At 36.4% G+C, this 21,293-nt stretch overlaps 1 protein-coding gene across 4 annotated transcripts in view; it reads left to right on the top strand.

Annotated features, from left to right (window-relative positions):
- The window catches only part of CD36 (CD36 molecule), an 81,244-nt gene that overhangs the window by 36,444 nt on the left and 23,507 nt on the right, over nt 1–21,293 (top strand). The window contains exons 1-3 of one of the 4 annotated variants that reach the window (XM_032304636.1): nt 881–980; nt 14,559–14,652; nt 15,128–15,337. In XM_032304636.1, the coding sequence (XP_032160527.1) occupies nt 15,218–15,337 (120 nt within the window). In that variant the 5' untranslated portion in view covers nt 881–980; nt 14,559–14,652; nt 15,128–15,217. Of the gene's footprint in view, nt 1–880; nt 981–6,710; nt 6,799–6,999; nt 7,198–14,558; nt 14,653–15,127; nt 15,338–21,293 lie in introns of those variants that run through there. The other 3 variants (XM_032304640.1, XM_032304637.1, XM_032304638.1) reach the window with 3 other exon arrangements.

Here is a 21,293-nt window from a genome sequence, read left to right as displayed (position 1 = left end):
GAAACGGAACAAAATCACTTTGATTCTCATTATTCAGCTGATTTCTTTGTGTAATTTTTTTTTGTTATGCCTTTGCCACACTCTTCAATTTTCCCTGATGGTTTCTCTGATATCGTTAGTGTTTGAAAGTACCTCATTTTGATCAAGCCATGAGCTAACACAAACATAACTGGATTTTGCTAAGCCTTCTTTATTTTATTTCATTTTTAAGACCCCACTTCAGGGGCTATCTGTATAGTCCGATTACATTTCTTTTTTTTTAAGATTTTATTTATTTATTTGACAGAGAGAGATCACAAGTAGGCAGAGAGGCAGGCAGAGAAAGAGAAGGGGAAGCAGGCTCCTCGCTGAGCAGAGAGCCCGATGCGGGGCTTGATTCCAGGACCCTGAGATCATGACCTGAGCCGAAGGCAGCGGCTTAACCCACTGAGCCACCCAGGCGCCCCATTTCTTAGGAATCAAATGTGCTTCCTCTTTAGCTCAGTCATTTTTTAAATATTTATCCTGTGAAATTTCAAAATAATAGGTTATATATATTTTTTTACTCAACCTTTTCTAATTTGGCATTTGTTAACGGCTTGTTTTCCTTATTGATTATTGTGCTTTCTTTCCTACTATTTCACCATGCCGTGTTTTCAGACCTAGTTATCCTTTCACCTGAATATTTTTGTTTTTACCCCTAATAATTTTCCATTTAGTGCATGAGCACAAATTACTCTAACAACTACGCTGATCATACCTTTTCCTTATGTTTCTTAGTATCATTTAAATATTGCCTTATTTTCTTCCCCCTTCCTGAGCTGAGTCAGCTTAGCAAACTGTTGAAGTAAAGACTAGGTCTGTCAACATTATTAGATGGCCTGTGAAATTTACATATTGATTTGGCCCTGCCCACAGAGCACTGGCCACATATACAGAGGTGTTCTCCCTTCAATCTCTTTTCCACACAGCTCCTACCATGGCTTCTATTAAATATATGGGTAAGTTTACTTTCTCATTTTAATGTAGTGTCTTTGCTTTAATCCTGTGTTTCCAGTCTTAGATTACATGGTTTAAATCTGAACTTTAATTACCCTGACATTCTGCATTTTACCTTTAATGGTGTCCTTGAAATTCTCTTCTAAGGCCATCTTACAAGCCTCTGTTTTAGTTTCTAAAGCTTTGACTGACATGACATTATACTGTTATGTCTTAATTATGTGCATCTATATTCATTTATTTTTATTCCTGCATGTGAAGTCCTTTCTCACCATAGAAAGCAGGTAAAACATGCCATTGGTTTGATGCTTTCACAAATAAGCAAGGTAGCAATTGAAAATAATAGATGTATTATATCTATTATATATATGTCTATGTGTGTATATACATACGCATAAATATGTATACATATGTGTATATGTTATGATTAGTTATCCCCAAAGATTAAAGTGATAAATTTTACTTATGGTTTGACATTGGTAGCTAATGTTCTGAAATCATTTACAGGCCTTTAGGAGGATTTTATTTAATTTCAAAATAATTCACTTAGTAACCACTTACAGACTACACATTTACTGTTCATTCTCTGTTGTGGTTAGAAATCATTTTCTTCTAAAGGTAACATCAGTTTTTTAAAAATTGTTGTTCAATGTGCACAAATGTGTCAGGGTATATGCAAATTTAGGTATTGATTAAGAACTTTTTATTCTTCTTGTTTTCTTTCAGAAAAGAGTATAGGCTCTTCATTCAGTCTATCTGGGTTTTAATCCGTGCTTTGACGCACACCAGCTTTGTGACCTCAGTTATCTAAAGGCACAGGGAGGTGGTATTGCAGGTCCTTGAGGTAACACAGGTGAAAGACTTAGTTCAACAAGCCTCCAGTGTGTCTGAGCTCCCTTATGTCATCATCATAATTAGTAGGTCTTTAAATACCCATGCAACTAAAATTGCATTGTATATTATACTAAGATTCTTCTATCATACTAAGATGATTTTTCATTTCCTGGCCTGTAAAAAAACAAAAACAAAAACAAACAAGCAAAAAAGCCAAACACCTAAAAAATTCCATCTCCTAGTAGAAGCTGCATACAGATTTATATTAGGTTTAAATCTAATACCTGATTTGATCTTTCTGCCTGAGGGTGTAGGTGAATTCTGTATGATTATCCCCTTTGTGATGAATGGAAATCAGAATTACAATGACTGTGTGTTACAGAGTCCACAAATCTTGTTGTTGTTAATAAGCAGTGATCAGAACCCAGGCCATGTGACCCCTCTTTTAGAGTCCTCACACTGTGTACATCATCTGCTTCTCAAATATGTTGCAATATTTGTTACTCAATTCCCTTTCTTCTTCCTCTTTTACTTCATAAGCGTTAAATTCCATGAATCAGCTTATCCAAAAATATTGTTACAAATGATTTTATTTAAACCCTACAAATACTAAAAGAATGATTACTTTTAATATTTTTGAAATGAAGAGAGTCTTTCAAAGTATGACACAATATGTTAAAGGAAATTACTGTGAAAGTTAATGGCATAAAAACTTGAAACTTTCGTAGTATAAAATTAGACAAAAAATGAAGTTAAATATTATCAATTTTTTAAAAACTGTCAAATGTCAAAAGACTGGCTAGTTCCTTAGTAATTAACAAGGAAAGGACAAACAAATTCATAGAAGAAAGATGGACCAGAATAGAATCACAAATACTTTAGAGATTTATTGGTTTTAGAGACAGCGTGTGTGCACGAGCATAGGAGGGACGGAGAGAGAGGGAGAGAGAGAATCCCAAGCAGACTTGCTCTTGAGCATGGAACCCACGCAGGGTTAGGTCTCACAACCCTGAGACATCAGGACCTGAGCAGACACCAAGAATCAGACACTCAACTGACTAAGCCACCCAGGCACCCCTCACAAATATTTTAGAATAGAAATGGCTAATATACCTAAGAAAATAGGTTCAACTTCATTCGTTTGAATACTTACCAATAAAAAAGTACTTCTTAAAAACTCAAAATTCAGTATAAACCAGTATGAGTGTGTTTGTAGATAGGTAGTCTCACACGTTGTGGTGTAGATGTATAAACAGAAATCTGGTAAAACTCTACTCCCCACTCCTGCAAAAAAAAGTACACACTTTTGACATAGAAATTTCACTCACTGCTGTTTACTGGTGTCCTAGAACATGGAAACAAAACTATATATGCATACAGTGATATTATAATAATGTTGTAGGTGACAGGTGAGAGCGACACCTGGAAGCATGGCACAACACAGAGCTGTTGAATCACCATGTTGTACACCTAAAACTAACATTGTGTGTCAGCTGTACTCAAAAAAAATTTTTTTTCATTTTCTTTTCAGTGTTCCAGAATTCATTTTTTATGCACTCAAAAAATTTTAAAACTGGGGGTGCCTGGGTGGCTCAGTGGGTTAAAGCCTCTGCCTTCGGGTCAGGTCAGGATCCCAGGGTCCTGGGATCGAGCCCCACATCGGGCTCTCTGCTCATCAGGGAGCCTGCTTCCTCCGCTCTCTCTCTCTCTCTCTTTCTCTCTCTCTCTCTGCCTGCCTGCCTACTTGTGATCTCTGTCTGTCAAATAAATAAATTAAAAAAAATTTTTTTAACTGTATATGAATTTTAGCTTTTTTTGTAAGATCATAGAACTGCCAATAAAAGAAAGTATCCATTAAAAAAGAGATCAGTTATTTCAAAGACAATACATCCTTCACTCTGGGATATTTTTCAATAATGGAAAAAGAGAACAATAACTCTATCCAAAATAGGATATCTCCAAGGCATATAGTTTGAGAAGAGTCAGTTGCAGAAAGTATGATTTGGTATGTGTAGTATTCCATATACATACTATGTCAATTTAAAATTCATAAAGCTAAGGCAGTTGAGGAGAACATAACTAAATTGGGGATTGAAACTTCTCATTTTATACATTTTTATAATTTTCAGTATTTCTTATTTGTCCATATTACTTTAATAAATTCCCCAACATAAACATTTGATTAATAGCCAATGATCACCATAGTTGATTAAACACTATACGTTAGGCTCTGTGCTAAATCCTTAGTATTATCAACTTCATCTTTACAACAGTTCTGAAAAGGCAGTATTTCTACTGTAACCAAGAGAGGCAAAGTAGTTAGCAATAAGGCACATACTTTAGGAAGTGATGAACTCCAAATTCAAACTCTGGTCCGTTGACTGTCAAAGCAGATGCTCTGCATCTCAAACCATTGAATATTTGTGGTATGAACAGACAGCCTAGTAACTTCTGATTTCTGACCATCCTTGCTATTTTTTTTTTAAGGGGGAGGGAGGGAAGGAGAGGGGAGAGAGAATTTTAAGCAGGCTCCAAGCCCAGTATGAAGCCTGATGTGGGGCTCGATGTCATGATCCTGAGATCATGACCTGAGCCCAAATCAATAGTCAGAAACAGTCTACTGAGCCACCCAGGGGCCCCCATTCTGACTCCTTTTAAAATATTATGGTTATGACAATTACTGTGTGTATCCATTTATTTAATTGGTTACCAGCTTTGAGTCTGGTCTTCACTCTGGGGATTGAGCAGTGAACTAACTGAACAAATGTCTCCCTCTTCTTGGAGCCAGTATTCTAGCAGTTGCAAAAACAGGACAAAAAAATAAGCCAAATCTATGTAGAATAGTGCTGTATAATCATCAGATAATAGAACAGAAGGGAGAAAAGGGGCAGGGGCCCAGTGGAAGGGGTTTGAATTTGAGTGCTAGCGATCAGGCCCCTGTCATGTGTTGCAAAGAAGTCCCTCACTTAGTTCTTTCCATTCTCTTACTCAGTTTTGTCCATTTTTTGATTAAAAAATAAGAGTAAGAGGTTCTTTAACTACTAACCTCTCCACTCGATTCAACCAGTGCCCAGTAACCTCAGGATTCACTTGTCTGTGTGATTTCAAACCCTATGTGGTCACCAAAAAGGGTTCCTAGAGAGCTGCGCCTAAACAGACTTTATTCTGTTGCAAGTTTCATCTTTCATTTTACTAGATCTGTCTTGTGCTCTAGTGGATGTACATATGGCAAGGTGTACTCTCATATAAAATACATCCCTTCAAAATACTGTGGGTACATATTCTTTTCTCAAAATGAAAACCTCAACATTGTTTACTCAGAAATGGGTGCAGCGTTTTTCTGCTTTATTGTCCCAGTTATAGATTTTGCTCAAAATCTAAATGTATGGTTACAGATTTTACCCAGCTCTGCTCTTTCTGGGTCTTAGCACACAAGACTCAGAAAGCTGCTCAGGAACTGCTGTCTATGGGATTGAACACAGCTGCCCTCTGGGAATGTAAATTTGATTCTTGGACTGCTTGGGAGTGTGTGACATTTCTCTCTCCAGAGACAGTCAGAGGGTTTGGATAGCATTAGCCTACTGATGAGTGTTCCAAGTAAGTTCAGTGTCAAAACATCTATTTTGCTTGTATTTTTTTCTGAAGTATCTTTCTGTGATGGTGTTCATGTTTTCATCGTCATTTAACTATCCTTGCAATATGTTTAAAATTTGCTCTTTATAATAGGAGCTATCTGAACTCCTGTGTCTACGAGCTATTTTTGAATCATCATGTTGGGGGCGGGGGAAGTGTGTGAGAATTCAAGTTGAGAAGAAAATATATCAAAGCAGTTCAAAAACAATAAGATAGATACTCTTAAAATAGTTATTGAAATAGCCCTTTATTACCATTTTACTAATACAGCAAAGGTCACAGTCCTTTCAAGGACTCCTCTTATTAAAGTTACCTGAAATCTCTAAGCTCTTTTGTTGAAATGAAAAGCATAAATCACAAGGGGATTGTACAAGTTCATTTCTACTTTATCTTAATGGAGCGGTCTCAAGATTTAGAAAGAAAAAGCCTAATATACCTAATACCTAATAAGTACTAATATCTAAGCATTCATTTTTAAATATAAGCATCCGCGAAAATACCTGGGAAAAAGAAAGCTTGAGGGAAAAAGGGCAGTTGAGATTCCTGTCCAGTTGCACTGCAGTGCTTACAAACGAAGAGAGTCCCCCATACTCAGAAGGGAGAACACAGGCAATCCAGTGAGAAGGACTGCTTTAAATATGATCTAATGAACTAAATATATCCTGCCTGATATTGTCAGCTCGCTTTATTTCAAGGTTGACTTGGAGGCATTTATGCAGCGGCCTGTCTGATAGATGGGAGTTTAACTTTGTAAAGATGTTGACCTTCCTTACATGATTTTGGCAATTTCATCGTATTCTTAGTATTGATGCTCTCTCTCCCGCAAGACCTTCTCTCTTCATTAGATTTTAAAATCTTGCCTTTCCTTTAAAGTACCTTAAGTATATACCTTTCTACATTAAAAGGTCATCTTAAATGTAATTCTATTTAAGTTATTGAATAGTTGTCTTTTGGCTGAAGAAACCTAAGGGGAATTTCATTTTTGTCTTCATATGGATATTTTGCTGAGCTCATGACAGTTGTTGGAAAACTAACAGAAAATGATAAACATTAGTTATGAATTTCCAGTTAGAACAATATGCTCTTTCCTTTTTTAAAGTCCGTTGATCATCCTTGTTGATTGACAGTGTCTCCAACTGTTTTCAAAATCCTTAGTCTTCATGTACTTTAGATTAATGCTGTCTAGAGAAGTGCATTTTCTTTCAGTTTTGTGGAGTTTTGCAAGCTAAATCATGACAAGGAAGTAAGATTACCAGTTCTTCTTAATTTACACTTTCCACCCCCTGGACCCAGTTCATCATCTGGAATAATGATTACGCTGGAAAATAGAATATATTAGAGGCAGATCAGCAGGTCAGTGCCTTTTGTTTCTCTGGCCTCTGACTTACTTGGATGGGAAAATGGCCAAAAAAAAAAAAAAAAAAAAAAAAAAAGTCTGCTGAGTATCTCAGATATAGGTAATGGGTCCTCACCAGATCATAAAAATAGACCCGTAAGAGCCATACCAGTAGTGTGATGTGGGTGGGTTTCTTTTCCCTTTTTTTTTTTTTTTTCCTAATTCCTCTGGCAACAAACCACTCACTGGGATTTGATATCGTACTTTTTTTTTTAAGCATATTTAAACTCACAGGCTTTATGTAATGAGGATTTTAGTGTAGAGTTTTTCTGCAGAGTACCATTTGGTCCTACCAAGAACTGTCTGTTCAAATGTTTGAGCCTTTGATTGAAAAATCTTGCTTAGCCTATTTAAAGGTAAGTCATATGATTTGTTTCTAACAAAAAAGATTTCTATCTCCTAAATGATAGGAGATGACTGTAGTATAATAACACTCTTAAGAAGTAGCACAATAACAACATAAAGCTGTAGCTGTTTTTTCAAAGTCATTAGGCTTTTTTTAAAAATTAGATTTGTGTTGTTTTCCAAGTTACAAGTCTTTCTACATTTTATGTTTAAAAAATATTAAAACCTTGTTCAATGGTCAGTGGCATTTTCTTTTTTGATGTTCAAAATTTTACATCTGTAAACATTTATTAACATTTAAAATGATCTATGATCCAGTTTGATTACAGTAAAACTTTCACTGTACACTTAAGCTATTTATACCTGATTTTTAATTTAGGAATAAAAATTCATGGTAAGATTAATATAATGCATTAATTATTATAAATGACTTGCTATTCTTATGTCCACAACATTTCTAGTTTGCAATTAACTACTTATTACTTGACAGAGTCATTAGTGTGTTTAATTTTCTATCTGAATACTATTAATTGCTCGTGAACTTTGTCACTATGGTTAAATGCAATGTGTATTTTGGATATGTTCTTGTTAAACATTTTTTTCCTTAATGAACAAAGAAACTATAATTGCTACTTGGAAAGGTAAATTATATTCCAAATAATGATTCTAGATTTAATTAATTAGTATAAATTATGTAAAACTTGGTAGGTAGGATAATAAAAAGAAATCAAAATTAATATTTTGGGCTCTGTAGAAAACTTATTACAAATAAATATTAGTATTATAAATAATAAATAAATAAATAAATAAATTTGCATTATTACAAATACAAATTATTTCCTTGAATGATGACACCAAATTTATTTATTTTTTAAAGATTTTTTTTTTAAAAGATTTTATTTATTTATTTGACAGAGAGCGAGAGAGGGAACTTAAGCAGGGGGAATGGAAGAGGGAGAAGCAGACTTCCCGCCAAGCAGAGAGCCCTGTAAGGGGCTCGATCCCAGGACTCTGGGATCGTGATCTGAGCTAAAGGCGGACACTTAGACTGAGCTGCCCAGGATCCCCTAAGTTTAAATTAAGGATAAATCATGCTAGGAAAATTAAAAGTTTCAATTTAATTAAGCAAGTTAAAATTCATACTGGAAATGGCATAAATTCTCTGGAGTAAATCTCACACAGTTTCTGGAATTATTAAGAAACATAATGAAAGACGTTTTTAAAATGTTTGTGTGCATTTTTCAGTCCTCTCCTATGTGGTTTTGAGTTAATAATGTCTTTTGAACCTAAAAGAAGCATTACTTCCAATATTGGTTCAGAAAAAGACCAAAATGAAATTGTAAAAGGGTTTTGTTATGTGGGGTCCAGTGGTCCACTGGATTTTATGAGAGAAAAATATGTAGAAAATCTTTATTTACCAGAATCATTATTATAGCAGAACAATGAATCCAGTCCACCATCATCAGATAACAGCTTAGTCCGGGAGGTACACCGACCTTACAATTGGAGAGTACTTGCACAGGATGTACTGGAAAGTTTGGAATTTATAGTTGCCTCCCTTATTTTTTAAGAAAATGTTTGGCCCTGTTTACTCAAGCACACTTGAATCTTCTGGGTTTTCTGTTTCTGAAGGAGGAAATTCTGTAACCGTCTTTTGATTTAATCTCAAGGTGTTTTCATTCACTGGTCCAAGTTATGGCTAAAAGCTTTAAGCAGCATCTCCTAAATTATTCTCCTATATATGTATAAAAAACCTGATTAAATTTGTGTATATATATATACAAATTTAATGAGAGTTTATTGTCATCTAAGTGTTTTGCAAATAATTGTTCCTACTTGAATACACTATATACATTTATTAGATTAAAAAATTGGCCAGTATGAAATAACATTTTACTGTTTAATTGTATGGCTGTTCAAAATAATATTTCATGATAACATGTCAAAATAACATTTTTTTAAAGATTTATTTATTTGACAGGCAGAGAGTAAGGGAAGTAGGCTTCCTGCTGAGCAGAGAACCCGATGAGGGGCTCTATCCCAGGACGTGGGGATCACGACCCAAGCTGAAACCCAGGCACCCCAAAATTACATTTTTTATGATAGGAAATTTTATACATAATCTAATTTACTTTTGAAATTTACAACCTTATTTGATTAGTGATACAGCCATTTTAGAGAAAATTTAGCCACAGAGAAACTATCCTATCAAGACCCAAATTAAACCTAAATCACTTGACTTCAAAGTCCAGAATCTGAACCATTGCTAAGCACATGATATCTTACTGTTTATAGTATAATTTAAGGTGGGAAAAAGTAGAATTCCTGTCTGAGGTTCAAAGATTAAGAAAAGCTCTAGACAGTCCTATTTAAACTGGTATGATCTTAAGAAAATCATTTCAAACCTATAGTAATTTCTCCAAGTACTCCAAAAAGTAGCCTTGTTTTTAGATGGACTTAGTAATGAAGTCCAGTGTACTTACTGTTTTAAGACTACCACCGAAATAAGTTTTAAATTACAGTATTTGAAAGTATAATTTAGTGATCTGTATTTTTGTTTCATATTATAGATGTTTATAATTTTTTTCTGTTGTATATTTTTACCTCCACTTTTTTTTTTTAATTAATTTATTTATTTTAGAGGAGGCAGGGGACAGAGAGAATCCCAAGGAAACTCCCTGGGCTTGATACCAAGGACCCTGAGATCATGACCTGAGCTGAAACCAAGAGTCAGCCACTTAGGTGTCCCTACCCCGTCATATTCTAATAGGATAGACATGCACATGTAAAAAGGACTATGGTAACTTCAGTAAGAAAAGATACTGGATAACTTCTCATCTAGTTATTGAAGTATTTTTCTGCAGAGCCCTAGAGTTCTGTGAGGATGACTCAGAGCCCAAGCGAAGTAGGACAGGAAGGAGAAAGGGCCACACTTCTTGCCCCCTTTAACCAGAATAGCTTTTCTTTTAGCTATGTTTATACACTGGAATTGCATGTAAAGAATTCTGTCTCTGAATAGAAGATTATAAGGTACGGATCTAATGACTTCTGTTTCCACATGATGAAATGCAAGCAGATTTAAATTATGGGTTTACACCCATTGCAACTAGCTTGGGTTTGAACCTGCATCATATTTATGTCTAGGAAATCATGGCATGTAAACACACCTAGGTATGGTGTAGGGTCAGAGTGTGAAAAGGAATCTAATTTTGAAAACTAACTTTAATCATCCATATGCAACCTGTTGAATCAATAACACCAAAAATGGGTTTTGTGGGCACCATATTTATTAGGTGAGGAAGGCCTGTGTACCAAAAGAACAGTGTATGTGTGTGTGGTTGAAAACAGAAGAGTATGATCTGGTTTTCTGTTCTAAGGAAACGTGCAAGGAAGGTTTATGGATAGAATAGGAATTCTGAGCTACTCACTCATGAGTAAGAAAATGTCATGAAGGGCCTAACATTCTTTTATGGTACAAATACTCTTGTAATCTGAGCTTTTTCAAGTTTTGCAGTTCACATCCCAGGAAATTTTACCTCTAGGCTATGCCTTCCCTGGGAGGAGGAACACAGCTTTATCCACACATGGGAAGAATTACAGGGAATTTTCCTGGGAATTTTCTGGGAATTTTCTCTGATTTTCTGATCTATTTATTGCAGAGGCTTCTTAGAGCTCAATCTCTCAGTTTCAACCACCAGGTTTCCAACATAGTGGAAATGCACAATGCTCCTAAATTCATTATGGAAACACTTTTTTGATTTGACAAGGGAAAAAAAAGAAGAAAGAAAAATTGTATTCTTCTTCCTTCTTTCAAAGATAACCCAAGGGAATAAGATACACTTACAAATTCTACAAAAAGAATAGGATTTATAATCTGTAAGTTGATAAGATACAGCTGGTCTCCCCATAGAGTCAAGAAAGGTATGTGATAACTGATATTTTTAAATATGCCTTTTTCTTTTCTCTTCTTTAGAAAACGTTCAGCCATTAGTTTTCTGTCCTGTACCTGTGATTGCTCTTTGCTTTCCAGATTTAAGTATCTCAAGCAAGAAGTAAATTATTGCAGATATCAATGTCTTGTCTATTCTTATGAGGGAGAAATAACAATAAATGTAATCCAAAATTAGCAAGTGAAATAAATCACTATTTGAATATGTAAGGAACTATGTTTTGAAGAAAATCAAATGTGCAAGACACACATTTTACGTGCCCTAGCTAAATGTGAGAGAAGAATGGGAAGGAACTATACTTTTTTTTTTTCCCCGTGAAGATAAACATGGGTGGAAAAACTATTCAGTAGAATGTACTGTAACCTGAGCTTTTCTCTTATGTATGCAGTGTGTGTCTTATGTAACGTTTGGCCCTCCTTTGCCTCAGGTGAATAAAACTGATTTTAATTTTATAATATGAAGCATAAGGTTAAAGTATGAGTTGAATAACAATACCTAATTACTCCTGGTATCAAGGCACTGAAGGAAAATAAATGAACCCAAGTAATGTCAAATATCTTGCCTATTATTACGGGAAAAGGTCGGAAAGTTACAAGAGTGTACCAAAAATGAATCAGTTGAAAATGTGGAGGAAAAAAAAAGACACAAACTTGGTCTTTCTCTCTCAAAAATATTAATACACATGTGAAATAATGTCGGATTACTACTTGTAGCTTTCCTTACATAACATCCAAACCAGTGTTATCCCAGTAACTGTCTAACAATGAGATTCAACAGGATAAAGTACTTGATAAATTACTTGATACTTCTGTTTTCTGATAAACTTAAAACTCACAAGCAGTGGGATGGATCCACTCTCTCACTTCAGTTTTAAGTTTAAAACAGACAGAGCCTGGGCAGGACCCAGGTTTCCCCATTACTTGACATCTTTGGATCCTTAGTAGTCACAAGAATGGATTTCCTGGTACAGAGAGGAAGGCATTGGACAACATGTGCTGTCCCCTGGGTCTTCCGGTAGACGTTCCTGGGACTCTTCCCTCTAGTACATGGGCTACTTGAATAAAGGAAAATAATTCTGGAAACAGTGAGATCGATTTATGACTTGATTACAGTACAAAATCTGGAAAAGGGCAAATATATGCACATGGATCTATTTTAGCAACAGTAGAATTTAATTTTTAAATCATTTTATGTTCCCTCTGTCAGAGTTGCAAATGACATGACTATTAGTGAAGATTTTTAGTGAAGTTTATATGGAACATAAAATGACTTTCCAAAAGGTATGACTTAATATTTGAGGTTTTTTTTTTAATAGATTCATGATATTTAATAAAGAGAACTGCAATTTAACCATGGGGATTTCCTGTACTAATTTTTAAATGGGTTTGCAAAGCCATTGATTTCTATAGAGATTCTCCTAGAGCTTCCTCCGTGTGAAGGAAAGGAGAGTATCAGGTGGGAGAGGGGGACGAAGCTGGGAATCTAGACCCAGGGTTCCCACCACGGTTGTACGCCATAGTCACTCTGCCCATTTGTCACCCATGTAAGAATCTGAAGAACCAGTTCAGCCCCTTGAAAATTGCAGATCTCGTTGTAGCATCTTACTTTACACATGAGGAAACTGAAGTGTGAGAGATTAAGTGGTCCCCACCCCCCCACCCCCCCACCCCGCCACCCCCCACCCCCTAACCCCCGTCATCTGGCAAGATAGTTGCAGATCAGTTTTTTGGCTTAATCTCTAGTCAGTGTACTAAGTCTCAACTACACTAGGTTAGAACTCTGTATTCGGATTGCTACTTGAGGTAAAACGTGCAACTGGGAGTTGGAGGATGGTCTGTGAAATGAGTATTCAGTAAGATATTACTTAATAAGCTACCCTGATTCGATTATTTGTTCATAGTGTACAGACCACCAGATTAGCAATGCATGTTACATGATTTCAGAGAGTAGGGAAAGCTTTTCTTCACACTTCACCCCCAAGCAATTAATAAAAAGCCAAATCCAGACCGCAGGAAACCTAAGTCACTTGTTTAGGCTTATATATTTGCTTTTTACATTGGAAAAAACGTTTGACACTAATAGGATTCAGGCTTCTTAGCCATCAGAACCTCCATGTGAAGGAGTTCAGTGCACCCTGATTTACAGTGGAAGTATGCAGGGTGTAAGGCATGGATAAAGAGATATGACAAAGATAAGAATGAGTAGAGGTAAGTAAATAAAATTGCCCTGGAAAAACCGTACCACTTACCTTTCTCCATTTTGAGGACAAGTCTAATTTTTCTTATTTTCTTACCTATACAAGTAATATTCTTAAAAAAAGAAATGGTTCCTCCCACGGAAATAAGTGCTCATGATGTCATAAGAGTGGCACTTCTGTTGCAACAACACTGTAGAGGGAAAATCTGAGACCATAAGAAAAGTAGAATTTTTATTATTATTTTTTTAAGATTTATTTATTTATTTATTTGACAGAGATCACAAGTAGGCAGAGAGGCAGGCAGAGAGAGAGAGAAGGAAGCAGGCTCCCTGCTGAGCAGAGAGCCCGATGCGGGGCTCAATTCCAGGACCCTGGGATCATGTCCTGAGCTGAAGGCAGAGGCTTCAACCCACTGAGCCACCCAGCCACCCTGAATTTTTATTATTAAATTTAAAGTATTGGCAAAAAATATTTTGTGTGATTTTTTTTTTTTTTTTTTTTTGTCTGCAGTCTCCATTCTTTTGGCATTTATGTTTTCCAAGGTCTTGGGCAATGAAGCAGGGAATATTTGTTTCTAAGCTACAAGGCACATTTTAACTGTTCGTCAGTGACAGGTCATCTCCACTTAAAAAAAAATAAGTTGTAACCAAAAATATGAATGTGCTTTCAAATACTAGAAGGAACAAATTCTTATTTCTTACAATAGAATCCACTCATATCAGAAATAATTTCCTTTCAGTCTTTGTGATATAACCACATAGTGTATAAAGATACCAAAAATAAGATCGGTGCAATACATACAAGCACAAATTAGTTGATTTTAGCACAATTGGTGTGAAGCAATTGCCCATGATGACAAAATAATACTGCAGTTGAATATGCAAAAAAGAAAAACAACAAAAAACAAAAAAACTGAGGCTCGCAACAAAGCAGTGCCTGTCATTAAAACTACATATCCTCTACCTCATGTATTTAAATTCTTCACATCTATGGTCTATCCAAAATTCAGTTATTAACAATAAAATTGAAAGTGAAGTACACTTCTTTCAAATAGTTCAGGTTTTAACATTATTTATAAAACAAAAAATCAGGCATGAGCTCAATATTCATGAAAATGAGATATTTTTCTTTTAGTAGTGGTTATAATTTTGGTGCCATGAGAGAGATTCTAGTATTAATTCCCAGTTTATTTTCCCAATTTAACCCTGCATTTTTGTTTTAACAGAGAGCTTACGAATGATTAGAAGAATTGATTCTTTCTGAGACTGCTCAGAACATTCCCTCTAAAATCTGTATCTTGCTGGATACTCGTGAATAAGGTATAGTAGAAACTGTGTGTGTTATCATAATTAGCATTTGGCAGAGAAGACCTCAGTCCACACATCTTCATGAGCAGGAGAGCTCCAGGAAGGCTGTGGCTGGCTGTGTTTGGGAAGTGAAGCCAGATAAAGAACTAGCCAGCATCCAAGGGTCCCAGGAAAGCAGATGAGGCCAGAAGTACAGCAGACATGTTCTCCTGAGATAAGATTTCAGTGCTCATCGTCCAACGGTAGAAAATTGAAAAGATGAGAATTTTGAGGAAATACTCTCCGACGAAATCTTTTAGATCTTCCACCAGTAGACAGTTAACATCGAGAAGGGGAGGACCGAACCTAGAAAGTCCATCTCTAAAACAAAAAGGAAAAGCATCTGTTTATTTATAACTGGCAAAATGACTTTTCAGTTGCGTTGTCTTTGTACTTTGATCTTCTCATACTGATTATTTAAGCTTCTGTTTTATGATCTGTTTCTAAGGCTAAACCCAGGCCTCTTGAAACCATCTAATCAAAGCCAGGAGTTTGGAAGAAGCAGGTGCTGAACAGTCCTGTTTCCCCTATAAAGAAAATGGGCTGTGATCGAAACTGTGGGCTCATCGCTGGTGCCGTCATCGGCGCAGTGCTGGCTGTGTTTGGAGGTATTCTGATGCCGGTTGGAGACATGCTTATTGAGAAGACCATTAAGAAGGTACAAGTAGTCTAAAGGGTATTTCTTGTCATTGGGATTCAGTCTGCTGTCCCTGTTTTTTCTATTTCATGGTCACAGGCAACGTTGTGTCTTTAATAAAAAGGGGGTAATGAACCATTGCAACTTCCCATGCTAGAGAAATGTTAAAAGTATAATGTACATGGAACATGAACGCATCGCTATCTTAAGCATAATATTCCAATTCTGACAAAAGCTGTGTAGAGGTACACAGGTTAGTAGAAGTGATTGCTTTTCACTATGTCTCAGGACTATGTTGATATGCTTTTGAAAGAGAAATAAGTGTGCTTTGTGAGAGTACATTTATAAAATTAGTTGTACTTTGGTTCATACTGATAGAAGTTAATATATTTATATGTAGGTAGATAGATACACATACATACATACACATTTAAAATGGATTATATTTCATAATGAAGCAGGAATCTTTGGTAAAACTGGTATAAACTTTTTTATTTTTCAAACTGCTGCTTTTTATAATATGTAATGACATATGATTGTCTTATAAACATCTCCTATTTATAAAGGTTTATTCTGCGAAAATACTTTCAGAAAGTTAGGTAGGACATAAGCCAACATATATGCATTGAGTTGCCTGTTGTTTTAGCAAAAATTAGACAAACTAGAATTCATCTACTACCGTCATTCTTCCTAATGAGCTTCACATCCACCAAACTTTGACTGAGGGGCGGGGCGGGGAGAGCCCGAGAGTAAGAAGCAGGTTGGCTGCAGTCCTAAACCATGGGTGGCAAATTCAAATGGCTTCAGGGGTTATGAAACAGGGTTTTTAAAAATTAAAAAAAAAAAAAAAATTCCAAGAACAAAATAACATAAGAACAGGAACTGTTGTGAACCCTGAGAGCATGTGTCCTGCCCCAGGGCATGTATACTTAGGTTTTATTTGGCAGGTATTATATGTAAAAAAACCTATCTGAGTGCTGGCCTCAGTTTGCAGCCTGTCTAGCTGTCAGTGGCCCAGGCAGAGGGTTAAGGAGCATAGTACACAATGGAGAGCAACAAAAATCCATAAAATGGGCTAGACCTACCAATGTATACTGAAATTTCTGTTACTGCCAAAACCTTTACTTCCCTCATCCATTCATCCCTGTTGACCTCTTGTTCTTACAATGAGTATAAATAATAAATAGTTTTAAAGATTATTTTTTTTATTTATTTGACAGACAGAAATCACAAGTAGGCAGAGAGGCAGGTAGAGAGAGAGGAAGGGAAGCAGGCTCCCCGCTGAGCAGAGAGCCCAACATGGGGCTTGATTCTAGGATTCTGATATCATGACCCAAGCCGAAGACAGAGGGTTTAACCCACTGAGCTACCCAGGTGCCCCAAATAATAAATAGTTTTAAAATTAAAAGACAATGTCTCGGGCCATTGGGTGGCTCAGTTAGTTAAGCACCTGCCTTCAGCTCAGGTCATGATCTCTGGGTCCTGGGATGGAGTTCCACATGAGGCTCCTTGCTCAGCAGAGAGCCTGCTTCCCCTTCTCCCTGCTGCTCCCCTTGCTTGTGGCCTCTTTCTCTGTCTGTCAAATAAATAAATAATAAATCAATTATTTCTCACTATAGCTATTGTCTTAGTATACAAGATAGGACAGTAGGCCATTTTTGAGATAATGGCTCCTCTATATGAGTGCTGTATTTTCTCAGTAATAATCTAGGCATTTCTGGCATTGCTATTACTAACACATTGCAAAGCTGAAACCCCATGCATTTAACTTCAACTTTAAAAATATACTGTAGGGGCGCCTGGGTGGCTCAGTGGTTTGGGCTGCTGCCTTCGGCTCGGGTCATGATCTCAGGGTCCTGGGATCGAGCCCCGCATCGGGCTCTCTGCTCCGCGGGAAGCCTGCTTCCCTCTCTCTCTCTCTCTGTCTCTGCCTGCCTCTCTGCCTACTTGTGATCTCTGTCTGTCAAATAAATTTAAAAAAATCTTTAAAAAATATACTGTAAAAAAAATAATAAAAAGTAAAAATATATTGTAAATGGAATGTTACCCCTCCCTCCTTGGAATTCCCAGTTTTCTTGCTATTATTTATGATCCGCTTCAAGAGAGACAAGCAGATGCTGGTGAGGTGGGGCTCACGTGACCCTGTGAGATGGAATTCCACTGCATAGTCCTCTTCCTACTTTATCAACTGTGCTTCCCTTCTGGAACTTCTGTGGCGAGAGCACAGAATCAGTGTCTCTGCTAATGTAAAGGCTACAATGTATCTTTTGGGAAAGTCTCCAGAATGGAAAGTCACCATAATCTCCCACTGTGCAGCTAAATTTTAGGCTTTTTTTTTTCTGACACATAATTGATGTTCAGTAGCTAAATATTGATCATTTATCTTTTTCTTCTTCATTCAACAGCAGTAGTACAGATAGCCTCTCCAGTCAACAGTGTGTGAAGTGCTAACATCTATTTTAAGTGTTTAACGTTTATCTCTACATTCGTAACATTGAATGATTAACTAATCATGAGAAAAGTAAGGGTTTTGAGATGCCAAAAATGTGCTTTTATATAGTGACAGAGAGGAAAAAATTTTTTTTTTTAACCTCAACAAGTTTAAGATTTAACTGGAGAAGGTATATCATACCAACATACAGAGAACTCTGAGCCTCATGTATCCTATGGGAAAATGTTACTTGGAGTTCTTTCTTAGAATAGTAACTTCAGAAATGTGAACATGTTGGATTTTGATCAAGCATAGGATTTTGAAAGTCCAAAGAGGGCTGCAATAAATGCATCAGAGGACCGATTAATATTATGGAAAAAGTTGTGAAAATGCAACTAACAGCTATGAAGAGGGAGGGAAGAATCTAGAAAATGTGCCCAAATACAGGATCAACAAGAGATGATTAGAAAAACAGCACGGGGTAAAATTTAGGAAGCTTTGACAATCAGGCAGAAGAATTATTGACTGAATGGCAGGCAGTAGTAGTTGGTGGCTGTTATCTTGTAGGCGTAAGAGATAACAAAACAGGCACGTAGAGATTGATATCACATGGCCAGCATTTATTCAGAGCTGTGAAGAGCTTCAAATATACCAATTCATTTAATCTTTTCAGATCTCTATGAGAAGCAGTTATTTTATCCATTTTAGTCACACGACCTTAAAATGACTTGCCAACTCATGTGGCCAGAAGAGTCCGTTGCCAAACCCCGACAGTGTGTAGGCAGAGACTAGATCACACACAGTCTTGTGCACTGTGATCCTGCCATAGAAAGGGTTGAAGCGTGAGGAGGCCAAAAACAGAAGAACAAGGAAAGCCTATGTAAGACATAGCCACTTTCAGGGAGAACCTTAAAAGAGTCCCGTTCAGCAAAATCTCTGCACAGTCTGCACGTGATACCACAAAGGTGCTCTGGGCTCACATGGTAGAGTACAAGGGAAAAAAAAAAAAAAAAAAAAAAAAGGTGATGGTGTGTGGTGCAGTTTGGATATGGAACTAAATTAGGAAAGAGGGTAAAAATACTTCAAGATGTCCCGCTGAGCTATTGGGAAAGATGTGCTATAGGAGGGAGAAAAAAAAAAAAAAAAAAAAAAGACTGAGGTTTTATGAGTGTTTTGATTAGGATATCAGTGTATATTTCAAAGGTCAGAACTCGGATTGATCATTGCTATAGAGATTACAGATAAAACTAAACAGTCGTGTTTTCTCAAGAACTTGAGTATAGAGACAAAAAAGCAGATCACAACAAGTTTTATGCATAATTCAGAGATAAGAAGACAAAAACAATTGTATGTGAAGAAATAAAAACAAAAGAGTGTAATTAATTTGGAAGTTGGTGGGGGGCCAGCATTCAAGAAAAGAGAAAATCAAATGCTCTCGGGCCGATGAAAATTCAGGAAATAATGGTTAGAACATGTCACTAAGGTTACTGAATCTATAAATTCAGTAGGGTAGGATAACAAATTTAGCAGGGAAATGCAGCATAGAGATGGAGGACTTTCTCTTCTTGTTGTTGAAGAGTTGTCTGTGCAACCTTTGACAAGACCAGGTGGGAGAGTACGGATCTAGAACGTAGAAGGAGAAGGAGGCACGAAACAAATTGAGGAGGAATAAGTTTCAAAAAACTCCTGATAGTTTATATCGTATGGCTGCCACATGTCCGTAGACTAAGACGAACCATTAGAATCCCTTCAGGGGTCAGAATCTCTGATATATTTAAGACTAAGTCTGATTTTCTCCCAGATTTCCATATAGCCACGTTGATCTTGTCAGTTTTAGTCCTATAAAGATGCCAGGGCTTTTTCTTTCATTATACTGGGCTGTTTCTTTTTTCTTCAGTTTACAAAAACTGTTCTAAAAATAAGATTGCAGGGAGAAGTGGTGAAGCCTCTGCCTTCGGCTCCAGTCATGGTCCCGGGGTCCTGGGATTGAGCCCCGCGTCAGGGCTCTCTGCCGGGCAGAGAGCCTGCTCTCCCCCACCCCTGCCGGCCTGCCTCTCTGCCTACTTGTGATCTCTGTCTGTCAAATAAGTAAATAAAATCTTTAATAAATAAATAAATAAATAAATAAGATTGCAACATGTATCTGCTTGACTCTGAGTAGGAGTCAAATCTCTGAGTAAACCCATGGAGCCCAATGCCTTTAAGACCCCCTGCTTTAGGAGCACTTAGGTTAAAGCTATTATTTTGCAAACATATAAATGTTTTAGTTCTGGTTATTGTTTGCTACTGAAACTCACTGAAGATTACTTTCTTCATTTAACTGACTAATAGCAAATTGGGCAAGTTGTTACCTGCATACAAGCACCCTTTAAAAAAAAATGAAGTGTTTACTTGAAAAAGGTCAGAAAATCATCCTATACTGTTATCTCATTTATAAAGTGGAGTTGGAACTATGTGCGGTCTTCTGATATCATTTAAACCTAAATGATATCAGAGAAGACCTCTTTCTAAGGGATGTTTTCTAGGGACATCATGCTTTTACGGATTATAGCTGAATACTTTCCCAGCAGTACTTCCGACTCTGATTGCTAAAAAAGTTCTGTTGAGTCAGCAGGTTTATGCAGTCTTAAATAGCTAGACAAAGTCATTGGCACTAGCTGTCACAAATGTGGAAACTACCACAGCACTTTGGAAAAAGGTCAAAGTTCTGCCACCACTTACAAAAGATAATTGGTTACTTGATGTTGTTTATATCACTTGATAAATATTTGTATAACATTGGTAATTTTAAATAAATCTTTATTTCCCTATCATAGTAAGTATAGAACACCAAGAAGGAAATTAAAGCTTCCTTTCTTTCCTCCTAAGAGACTGATATTAAATTATACCATCAGTCAATTACACCCTATTCTTGAAAAGAACAACCCTTTGGTAGCTTATACGACATGCCTTCAGATAAAATAAATTGAAATGATAATTATTTATTAAAATAGCCCAGATTTGACTTGATAGTTCATATTTTAAATAGTGTATTTATATTCTATAATACCATCTTACAGTGTTTCCAGGTATGAAAAAATGATTTGTAGAAATTGTATTATTTAATGACAATATATGAGAACGTAAACATGAACATGAAACAGTATAAATTTTAAATTAGAGGTGTAAAAATGAATTAAACACTACATAAATTTTTTATTTGAACTGCGATAATAAAATTAACATAGTGTTTCAAGAAATAGCAGGTATGTGTATATGATTTTCAGCCTCCCATCCAAGTTGTATCAATGTATCAGCATAATTTGGTACTCACGCTGAATGCACAGCCTCTTATATTAAGTTCTCACATCAGTTTTTGGAGGCTAATTTCCTGGGTTTCAACAAATCTTGTGCTGGGTTTTAATTGATGACTTGAGGCTGAAGCTCTTCTTTGACTGTTGGCACAACTGCCACTAATACCATAATTCAGTGTGGTTGGTGTGCACGTGCACACTCACTTGCATGCATAATGCACACATTTTTTTGCTTGTGAGGAAATGGCTTGTA

The sequence above is a fragment of the Mustela erminea genome, chromosome 11 (genome assembly GCF_009829155.1).
Source record: "Mustela erminea isolate mMusErm1 chromosome 11, mMusErm1.Pri, whole genome shotgun sequence".
NCBI lineage: Eukaryota > Metazoa > Chordata > Mammalia > Carnivora > Mustelidae > Mustela > Mustela erminea.
Note: the sequence above shows the minus strand (reverse complement) of the source record. Positions and strands in the feature narration are given on the sequence as shown.